The sequence below is a fragment of the Danio rerio genome, chromosome 3, assembly GCF_052040795.2.
Source record: "Danio rerio strain M-AB ecotype USA chromosome 3, GRCz13ab, whole genome shotgun sequence".
NCBI classification, from domain to species: domain Eukaryota; kingdom Metazoa; phylum Chordata; class Actinopteri; order Cypriniformes; family Danionidae; genus Danio; species Danio rerio.
In genome coordinates, this window is record NC_141023.1 from 26,717,944 (window position 1) to 26,729,603 (window position 11,660).

The following is an 11,660-nucleotide window of genomic DNA, read 5'->3' on the forward strand; positions in this document are numbered from 1 at the left end:
TGTGCTGCATTTTGCGTGTTGTGATCTAGCTCAAAAAGCTTGAGAAAATGGGTTGTGGTTTCACAGTGTCACATTGCAAATGAGTTTTCTTTCAAGTGACTTTTTATAGGGCTCAACACTAAGAATTTACTATTTTTCTCTGGCCACACCAAGCTAATTATTTCCTTGCCAGAAATTTTAAATAATGTGTCAAAACAAGCTAAATCTAGAAAAGCACACAATTTATTCTACAAAAAAATCTTATTAAAAATGACATAAAAAAACTATTGCCATGTTTTTTTTAAATTATGCACAGTATCGTCCAGGCTAAAGGTCCCAGATGACCAGTTAACTATACATAAATGGAGAGTTAATCTCCTATTAAAGCAATGTTGTAGTAAGGGATGATAATTAATCTATGTTAAAAATACCTGTAAGCAAGAAACCAGGTTAAAAACATATGCGATAATAAAAGGATGATCACGTGCACACGGTTAACATTAGGCCCAGTAATAATCTGTTCAAAGATTGGTTAAAGCAGAAGTGGCAACCGCTGCTGCTTACCAAAAAATCTTGAGCTCTTGAAACCAGCAGGACATTGGGTGCATGAGCATTGCTTTTTTGTCCTGTCTATTTCAAGGAGAACCGATCGTACCAGTTGCGTTTCCAGGCACGGTTGCTTCACGCAAGGTAACAGGAGCGTGCCTGTGTTTTACTGTGTGTTTGATCATCCTCTCGTTCGGAATGAGTCCATATTGAACAGTCGTGCTGCTTCTCGATTTTAAGATCACATCTGCACGCATATTGACAAACTATTAATTGACAAATTATAAACTATAGTTCTAATCTTTAGTGCCTAGCCAGCACAGGCAATTCTTTTATTATTTTCAACCAGCCAAAGTCGCTAGTGGGTGTGATTGTCCAACCTGCCATAGACTAAATCCACCCGCATTTGGCAGGTGTAAATGTCAAGCCCTGCATATATACAGTATAGACAGAACAACAGGATATCCATACGTTTTTAGATATTTTACCCCCACAAAACATCTGCATTATGTGTCAGCTACTCATATTTATGTGCATATTTCTAACATCTTGAAATATGTATGTGCTGCAGTCTCTTGTATGTTGAAAGTATATAAATTCCTCATTTATAAGTCTCTTTGGATAAAAGTCTCTGGTAAATGAATACATTTCAATATCAATATCTGCTTCAAACAAATATAAAAAAAAATCATGCAGTGTTGTAAACCCAGAAGTAGAATGCCCATCTGTTACATTATTTAGCTTTCTTTTAACATGCATTTCTGCATTGTTTCCCTCTCTATACACTATAAGCTATGTTTCACAGTAATGCTGTACGCAGAGCATGAAAAATGACAGAATTATCCTCCTGGCAGCTGCACCTTGTAGAGAAAGAGAAAAAAGTCTCAGATGGTACTAACATATGGCTGAAGCTTGAGTGTATAATTTTACTGATCCTCAGTTTGACATGCTAGCACATAGGGAGTTCTGGAACAGGAGGATTCGTCTGTGGACGGTAGCGGTGTGGCCCACTGAGGTGTACATGAATTTGGAGAAAGCTGATTGATGACGTGGATCTGGGCATGTGCATCTCTCTTCAGGTGAGATGGAGGAGTTGGAGGCTCAGTGGCTGACTGGAATCTGCCACAATGAGAAGAACGAGGTAATGAGCAGCCAGCTGGATGTGGACAACATGGCTGGAGTGTTCTACATGCTGGCGACTGCCATGGGTCTCAGCCTCATTACCTTTGTCTGGGAGCACCTGTTCTACTGGAGACTCAGATACTGCTTCACAGGCGTCTGCTCAGGCACGCCCGGCCTGCTCTTCTCCATCAGCAGGGTAAGGCTCTCATTCAGTCTGTTTGCTCAATAAGTTGTGAAAATGTGAAGTCAGCAAAAACAAGTGCTAACATGGCAACACTCATAGTTGACATCTGTCTGTGCTGTGGGACTTGGTCTATACCTGTACAGAACATTATAATTTTGTGTTTACATTTTACTGTGGGAGAGACAATGAAACTACCACATGTTGAGAGGCCACTGTTTGTTGTTTGGATCGCCCTCATGGTTATTGATTTTCATATCATGCCACAGAAATAATCTGCAGCCTGAGTTTTCCTGTCCTGACAGTAAGGACAGTCAATATCACTCAACTTAACGTGTGAGAGTGTCAGCTGTAATCCAGTTAATGTTTGAGCTCAATCTTTACCCTGACATGGCCAGTGTTTGAAAGAAAAAGTTTGTCAGAAATGTGATCTTCGACCACTCATTCCATGGCCAGGGAGCTTAAAAATGACAGAGCAGCAGTCTGTTTTGACAGCATGATCTCCTGAATCGCCAAAAGCTCAGTATGTCTTTGTTTAGTTTCGATCCCTGATGGTTTTGTTTACATGCTGCTGTCAGTGTGAGAATATGTTGTCTCTGATCAGCATCTTTTAGGTAATGAAATGCCGGTTTTGGGGAACCCAAGCATAACCAATAGAATGTTTACTAGTTAAAAGAGATTGACAGAGATGGTAGGAGGACAGCATCATTTTTAAACGAAATATGCCTTTCAAAATAACCCCCTTGGCAATTCATTTTAAATTTGAAAGCATCTTTGTCACCGCCTTGATCTATGTTGTGATTAAAAACTTAATAAGTGTTCTTTGATCTCAGTGATGAATGCATTTGCTAGTCTCTGCGGTAAGATCAGATATAGGGGTCTTGTAATACAGTATGAAAAATACACAGACAGAAAGGTTAATGTATGAATACTGAACTTTATCCTATCTTTTTAATCGTAGGGTATATGGAGTTGCATACATGGCGTCCATATCGATATGAAGAAAAAGTCTTCTGACCTGGACTTTAGTCCACAATCCAACATGCTTAAGCTTATCAAGTCTGCCAAACAGATGACTAATATGACCAACCTCAGTGGCTCCAGGATCAACTCTCCTAAACGTGGCGGTGAGTTCATGCATTCAGCAAGCCCAATGATCATGGACATGATGGCAGAGAAAGGGAACTTCATCTACACCGACAATCGCAGCTATGCCCAAAAGGACATCTACGGGGATTCCAGTGATTTGCAGTCATATCTGACTAACCGGCACAAGGACCATCTGAACAACTACATCTTTCAGGGTCAGCATCCCCTCACTCTCAATGAATCAAACCCCAATACTGTAGAGGTGGCGGTGAGTGCAGACACAGCTCAGACCAATGCAAAACCCAGAGCTCTGTGGAAGAAATCTGTGGATACTCTGCGTCAAACTCCTCAGGGTCCTGAAACCCTAGACCCCCGCTTGTCCATGAAGAGTCAGAGGTACCTGCCAGAGGACACCGCACACTCAGATATCTCCGACTGCTCGAGCAGGGCCACCTCCTACAAGGATCCAGACAATAACAAGCACCTGAAACCCAAGGATAACTTAAAAAAAAGATCGATGACGTCAAAATACCCTAGGGATTGCAGTGAAGTAGAGCTGTCCTACTTAAAAAATAAGCAGGGCGGAGCGGGCCGGGAGAAAATATACACCATAGACTCTGACCGGGAGCTGAGTCTGCACTCAGATCCACAGCACTACAGGGAAGGCAGAGGCCTAACAACTGACGATTTGGATTTTGGCGAAATTTACTCCGACCACAATGACAATTACAGAAAATGCGACCAGCCCATCATCCATCTCAACAGCAGCCCCATGCATCAAAGTGAATCAGACCTCCTACCAGACAATGTCTACAATAAACACTACAGCTTGAAGGAGAAGAATATCAGTCCGCATGAAAGCAATGACCGGTTCAAACAGACTCATTGCAGGAGCTGCCTTTCTAAGGTGCCCAACTACAACACAGGGCCGTACGCCGGCGCACGTTCGCCGTATAATCGATGCGAGGCGTGCCTCCACATGGGCAACCTGTACGACATCAGTGAAGATCAGATGCTGCAGGAGGCCATGATTAGCCCTAGCATGCACCATGATGACATGTTCAGCCACTACTGGCCTCAGACGGATGGGCCACACGTACAGAGGAGGAACAGACTGAAGCTTAGTCGTCAGCACTCCTTTGACAATATCATGCTCGAGAAGCCCAAAGAGATTGACCTGAACCGGCCGGCGCGAAGCGTCAGCCTAAAAGAGAAGGATCGCTTCCTGGAGGACAGCCCTTATGCAAACATGTTTAACATTAAGGCTGACAAACTGTTCGGCAGCAGGTCCATGCTCTTTAACCGAAACCTGGAGGAAAGCAAGCGTAGTAAGTCACTTTACCCCGATCACCCCTCGGACAACCCCTTCATGCAATCTATACGGGACGACACTCGCCTGGTCCACGGCAGGAGCTCCTCGGATATTTACAAACAGTTGGCTCCCATCAAAGCCAGGAACGAGAACAATCTGAGGTCTTCTGTGAAATCCACCACTTCATACTGTTCCAGGGATGGTCGAATACCCAATGACATGTACATTTCAGAGCATGTAATGCCTTATGTAGCCAACAAGACTAGTGCATACTCAGCTCCCCGGGTTCTCAACTCTTCGCAGTTTAGCAATAGACGAGTGTATAAGAAAATACCTAGTCTCGAGTCAGATGTTTAATGCTTTTTTGTGTAGTTGAAATATTTACTCACTTAGAATGCCACAGTCACCTACATCTACAAAGTACCCGAGATACCGCTCACGAGCGATTTCCAAAGGTTTCCAGCATTTTAAGATGCTTTCTGGGCAGGTATCTGCAGAAAGACAGTTAGTCAAGTGTAATTAAATGCGGTCCAGCATGGAAGTTTATTATCCCCCACACTTGGCCTAATGCTAGTGTGTTCTCAAAACACAGAGTGCTAGGGCGAATCTGAGGCTTCGAAGCTCTGAGCCGAAGCCATGGTGGACCGAAGCAGATCTTAAGATGGGGTTTCAGGTATTTGGCCCCATGTTGCATGTGACAAGAGCGTACCTTTATTAGACAGACTGTGGCTGGAATAGCTCCTGAACTGAAGTCAAGCAAGGGTATTTCATTCATGGCACTCAGCAATTGCATTTTTGCTTTTATTACTATAGACTCGGGATTTTTGGCATTCTAATCCCTATTTAGAATTTAGACTCTATCTTTCTCTATCTTATTTGGTAGCACAATAATCATTAGTTAACCGCCCACCTCTGCTTTATAAACAGAACTTCTATATTACTGTCAGGAATAGATTTCTTTTGCATGTGTGTTTATTTTCCTGTCTTATTTCGGTTGAAGATATACTTACATTAAGGTGATTTCATTTGAAAGCTGAGGTGGTCATCTGTGCAATGAAAACTTGACCTGTATGTAAGTTGTTCGAATATTGTGTTGATCCTCCATTTGAAGATTGTGGGGAAGTTTTATCAATGGAAGTTTGTCTTGCATTTCTTTTGTTCAGTACTTCCATCCCGTCACTGTACACTGTGAAACCGAATCAGAGCATCACCTCTCGAAGACTGTTGTTTACTGTAGTTTGGTGGAGCCTGGCTGCGCTGTCGCAATCCATTCATTAAGTGTAACGAGGGCCGCATGTGAAGCTTGAAGTCTGAACTAGAGCACTGGTTTTCTGTTGCAGTCCGTAACATGATCAACATGCTATTCGCATTGAGGACTACCATGCAAGACCTTTGTTCTGCAGACCTATTACTAAACTTTATACTGTACGAACACACTCAATGAACTCCATGCAATGTGAATCAGAACACATAGCCAAATCGTGTAGATCAAATACCTCAGGATGGTTCTGTGTCATTTTGTCTAACATTTTCTGTGCACTACTGAAAGGCACACTCACATTGCGTTTTGGCATGTTTCCCTTCACTTCGCTATGGAGGTCTGAGGACTTCCATTGCGGTCGTGTTTATGTGAACAGTAGAGAGAGGATCTTGCAGCCATCTCTGAAATGAGCTTAATGTTTACGACTCCAACGTTTGTTGGAAAACAGGATGTGTATCGACGTGAACGTGTTTTATGACTGCTTTAGCAGCTTCCACTCTCATATCAGACTTGATTTCTTTGAACTTCCCCAATAATGTGACATAATTCACTGTACACTTATCTTGAATATGTCATCACTATCGTAATCATGAACATATTCATCATATGAAGTGCTGCTTTAAGAAGCTAATGTGCGTATGCACATGTAAAATATCAAGGTCGTGTAATCATATATATGCCATACATAGTTTTTACTCTTTGCAACTTGTTTTTTCAGTTATTTTTTCACCCTTGTAATAACCCCAGTCTTTAAGGAAAATGTATTTTGATTACATGAACATGAATTATAATAATGGCATGCAACTCAATTGTAACTCTTTCTATGTTTTTGTTATGATGTAATGATCACAAATTATTTGTAACAGGGTGCAAATATAGCATATATATGGAAAGAAAATGATCATTCATATTGCAGAGCTGCTGTTTTGGGGAAATAAGCAAGGTATTAGCCTCTAGTATTAATCACAGAGCCACATCTGCGTTGATTTCACATCCTATTTGAGGCGAGGTGAATATGCTTGCTCTTCCTCGATTGGCAGGTAAAAACATCACCAGCTATGCTTTCTGTCTCCTGCCTGTCACATATAGCCAGACTTAACCTGTAAAGGGAGAGAGAGAGAAAGGAAAAAAAAAAGTCCTTATCCGGGTTGGCTATCCCTCCAAAGATATGACGTCTACTTTTTTTTTCTCTGTTATCTATGGTTTGCTGTAAGAATAGAGCTTTTTTAATTCCTCAAAGACTTAGCAACTATTTTGAATATAAGACACTTGTAAATTGCTTGTAAATTCATACTCAAATAATTCATGAAAGTTACGATGATACAGAGTAAATATTTTTTGTGTGGGTTTCACAGGTCTGTACAGTAGCACTCGTTTTCTGTAGCGTATGTCCGAAAAAAATGACATAACTCACAAGGTCTGCATCAAAACGAAACGTCACCTTACGAGACTTCCAAGTCTCCGTGCAGTTTGTTATCAGGGATTGTAGCCCTGCAGTTTTTTCTAAGCTTGAACATTTTGGGCTGGGGTGGGGTTGGGGGTGGGGCAGGTGTTGGGGCTACAGGCGTTGCGGCAGATTTTTTCTAGTAAGGTAAATACTGTCAATTCACTTGAAGATGAGCAAGCAGATCAGTGGGAGGAAAACTGGCCTCTTTGGTTCACACACATACAGTCGCGAAACTGCAGGGTACAAATCCATCCTGCTCATGAACCAAAGCTCTGTGGTCACTCTGGCCTGTCGTTTAGGCCACCAGACTTCTGGGATTTATACACAAAAACATCTTGAAAACCAAAACGTACTTTTTACTTCATCGTTCTTTATTGGTTGAAGGTTATCGGAGGCGGTCAGATGGAACAGCGCAGGTCAGGTATTGATTGCAACTGGATACGGATGAACTGTGTGGGGTTATTTTATGTAGCAGTTTTTGGCTAGGCAAAAGCCATCTGTAGTTCATTTAAAAATATATATATTATATAGTATATATTTTTTGGTTTCATTTACCTCTGATAGAATAGTACACAAATGTGAATTTAAAGTAGCTCAGATGCAGATTATTTCCATAAGACGAGCTAGGCTAGGCACAGTAGTACAAGTCGGTAAGCAAGGATCTTTAAATCTCAGAAAAAAAAAAAATTAGTACTTTCTCAACTACACCTTAAGCGCCGGTTAAGGGTTAATCTGTTTTGTCCTTCACGTCTGTTACGCTCCACTTCTTTTAGCAGAGATCTGTGTTTGTGGATGATGAAGAAAGGGCCTTTTTGGATCAGTGGCTAATGGCGTTCGGTCGCTATGCTGAACATTTAGACTTTAAAAGTCTTTTCAGATAACAGAGATGCTGCCATCGCTAGTTTGTCTTTTATGAAAACCTATTACACCAAAAGATACATACAGAACCAATTTTCGTTCCTTGTGAAGCATTATTTTTGACCGAGCAGGGCAGAATATCGAAAAAGTGAAGCAGGGAAGTGAGACCGTTACTTAACAACACAATGGATCTCCTTCCAGGTCGCTTCTTCATCCACATGTAAGACCATTCGAAATCCATTCTTTCCCAAATTGATATTTTGCCAAGTGCAGTGTAGTAAGAACAATAGGCGCTTTCGGCTGCCAGGCAAGCTGTTGTACTGTCACTGCATCATTGGCTGAGTTCCCATCGAGGTAGTTTCAAGGAGAAATCACCTCAGCTCAAATTACATCTGCCAGAGCCACACAAGGCACAGTGAGAAGGGGCAGGTGGCTAAAGACAGGAGCGAGAGTCCTCATGCATGACTGTACCGACTCGCTCGCCTTCGTTCTCAGGCCGTTTTATAACCCTCAGGAGCAAAAAAACAAAATGGCAGCTTGGAAACAACACAAAAACACTCGCTGTCAGTCGTGGCTCTTTTAAGCAATGCCATTTTAACTGATTATTATCTTCGCTCACCTTCGGTTTAACAACTAAACGCTCTTCTTGATTTCTGTAATGCATTTCTCGTGATGGATATTTGAAATCTTTAATTCTATGTTTGAGCACAGAGCTGCTGGAACACTTGCACTTATTTAGGGACAAAGGAACGCTGCCTTCCCTGTATAAATGACTATGATTATGACCCTAGTGGACTCACAATAAGGAAAGGAACATTGGTCTGAAATGAATCACTTGTGTTTCATGTTTAATAATCACTCTCTTGTGAGCTTTGCATTCATATTTTATGTAGTTACAAGTAGAACTTATTTTAGAGCAGTGTTTTATACAGGGGCGGGCGGGGATTGTCATGTGACTATAACCTATTTATCACTGAAACCATGTGACCTGCTGCCTAAATGTTCTTTTATAATGAAGCATTATCACTCGTGTGCGTGCTGAAATGTCTTAAAAACTTTTTTTAACGTAAGTTGGAAGTAATCGCTTACACCAAGCTGACACAAACTCGCATAAATGAAATCATTTCTGCTATTGGCAAAATTGCATGAGAAAGTACTAATTCAGTGGGGCGGTTTGAACATATCTCCTGTTCTCTCATTTTGTAACATAAAAGTATTGTGTTCGGATTTTGTTTTGCGTTCTCTGCTTTTTTTTTAAGTGTATGTAGATCATATTAAAGGAACAGGTCTGGTATGTGACTTGTGAAATGTCAGTACAATGTGGTTGCAGGACGTGTGCTGGGTTACAAGATGTAAAAACATGTATATAAGTCAAAGTTTCATTTTTCTAATAAAGGCTCTTTCTGCCACTTTATATGATCACTGTATCTGTTGCGGTGTGTTTCCGATGCCCGTGTTCCAGGTGAAGGTTGCAGACATGTAGAAAGTTCGTGAAGCCCAAGGTTTGCAAACTGACTGACAGCTCTGGTTATTCCAAGTGATGATTGGTACAGTACATGCTATAATGGCGACAAATGTGGCGCTCTGGCCTCGAGACTTCAGGCTGAACATGTGTGAAACAGGGGCCGTGACCTAGCAATATTACACGAGTCAGGGAAGGCAGCTTCGCTGGCAGCAGAAATGAGGCATTATGTGTGCAGAAAGGCTCTATCACAGACACTGTGGAGAAATAAAAGAGTGATTTCTAATTTTTTCTTTTCTGGCTTAATTTGGCTAAATATTGGCTGAGTGAAAAGTTTCAGACCCAATCACGATTCAAGATGCAATCCAATTTTTTTAGTGCAGTAATTAAATCTGTCCCGACCCCAAGTCCTTACCCCAGGCGGAGGAGTTCAAGTATCTTGAGGTTTTGTTCACAAGTGAGGGAAGGATGGAGCGTAAGATTGACAGGCAGATTGGTGCAACGGCAGCAGTAATGCGGTCAATGCATCGGTCCGTTGTGGTAAAGACGGAGCTGAGCCGAAAGACAAAGCTCTCAATAGCTCTCCTACTCTCACCTATGGTCATGAGCTATGTATGTCAACAGAAATAAATGACTAAACATATAAAGTCTGTCTAATCTGTCTATTATGACTGGTCAAGTTTTGGGCTATTCTTAGATGTCTATTCACTGACAGCCCAAGTTTGTTTTAGCCAAGCTGTCTCGGTTTAGATGTCTATTAGACCTCTATTAAACACAACATTATTTGCTGGGGCACTATAGGTGAATTGGGTAAGCTAAGTTGTCCGTAGTTTATATCCTGGTCCTCCAGGTTGGAGGTTAAGCTTTGGGCTAATGACCAACCTTTTAAAAAAGAGATGCAAAACATCAACATGGTGTGGCTAAATATCAACTTCAATATAAGTAAAGTTTATTCATAAACTAATTTCGAGAGGATCACGTGACTATGATTGATCATTGCTGGTTCTGCATTAGCATGCATGATCCACCAATCAGGCCATTCCTAACCCACTATAAAGAACCAGGGTTTTTTCACTACAGTCATCTTGGATTTGAAGAATCCCCCCTTCCACCCCTACCTCTTCACCTTTCCCTCCATAGGGCAGCTCGGTTGCCCAGTGATTAGCACTGTTGCCTCACAGCAAGAACGTCACAGGTTTTAGTCCTTCAACAGGCCAGTGGTCGTTTCTGTGTTTAGTTTGCATGTTCTTCCCGTGCTAGCGTGGGTTTCCCCGGGTTCTAGGGTTTCCTCCCACATTTCAAAAACATGCACAACAAGTAAATTGATAAATCTAAATTTTGCACTACAGTTAATCTCTCACCATGCAGCATATCTTTTCATAGCATTCAATTTTTAGTCAACAGTTTTCATCAAGGGAGAGTTGTTGAGATCTACCTGAGCTCAAGGCTCCCCTCTCGCCCTTCAAATGGGAGGGAGCCCAGGGCTTAAGAACCTTTGAGCTCAGGGCTCTCTCCCGGGACAGCATGCCAAACTCTCTTATAATCAATCATCAGCCAAGTGTGAACTCTTGAAACAGCCCTGGGAGTAAGTAAAACATAGTTTTAGGTGAGCAAAATATCATTCAAATTTTTGTCATGTATCCATCCATCCATCCTATTTATATATATTTATTTAAATTATGTCTAATTTTTCTTTCATCATTTTCCCCCATATTCGTTTCTTGATCAGAAAAATATCCACAAAACCACAAAGTACAAATCTTATTCTCATAATCTAATCATTTTAATGACCTGGACTTTGAATCATGATGTTTTTACTTCAATTCAACAAATGATAACTCATTATTACAGTAAATAATTCTGAACCAAATGAAAGACCACAATGGTAAAAAGAAAACACTGTCACTAAATATGTCGAGAATAATTTCAGGCCATTTTGCATCAATTTCCAGCCTGCATTGGATGTTGTATTGTTCTGGAAGTTGCACCTCACCTCCGCTGCTCTGCCTTTGTTCTTCAGTAATGTGATATTGATCATATCTGCTATGACTGGAACAAATACTTTCAATATCTAAATAGGCTTTGTGCTTCAGAGAGAAGAAAGCACTATCACTTATGTCTTTGCTATTTAATGGATCTTTAGGTTTCATGCTTGAATACGCTGGAACAAAGCACAATAACGGGACTGTCAAAAAACTAACAATGGCTCGCTCTCACTGGAAGAAAGGAAACAATAGAAGATGTTATCTTCAGATGAAAAACCTGTTCGGTGTACATCAATTGACTGGGAATGAACTGCTTGCATCATTTCAGAACTAAAGAATTAGCATTCGAGCAAACACAATGTTACCTGTCTAAACTCAGCCATGAAAATATTCCTATTTTAATTTTATGAGTAACCTC

General features: G+C 41.2%; 1 protein-coding gene across 2 annotated transcripts in view; it reads left to right on the forward strand.

The window, feature by feature from the left end:
- Positions 1–9,209, forward strand: part of grin2aa (glutamate receptor, ionotropic, N-methyl D-aspartate 2A, a) — a 205,608-nt gene extending 196,399 nt beyond the window's left edge. For both annotated transcript variants that reach the window (XM_087244555.1, XM_087244554.1), the window contains 2 exons: positions 1,605–1,843; positions 2,790–9,209. In XM_087244555.1, coding sequence (XP_087100681.1) covers positions 1,605–1,843; positions 2,790–4,586 — 2,036 coding nt within the window. In that variant the 3' untranslated portion in view covers positions 4,587–9,209. The remainder of the gene's footprint in view (positions 1–1,604; positions 1,844–2,789) is intronic.
- The last annotated feature ends 2,451 nt before the right edge of the window (positions 9,210–11,660 follow it).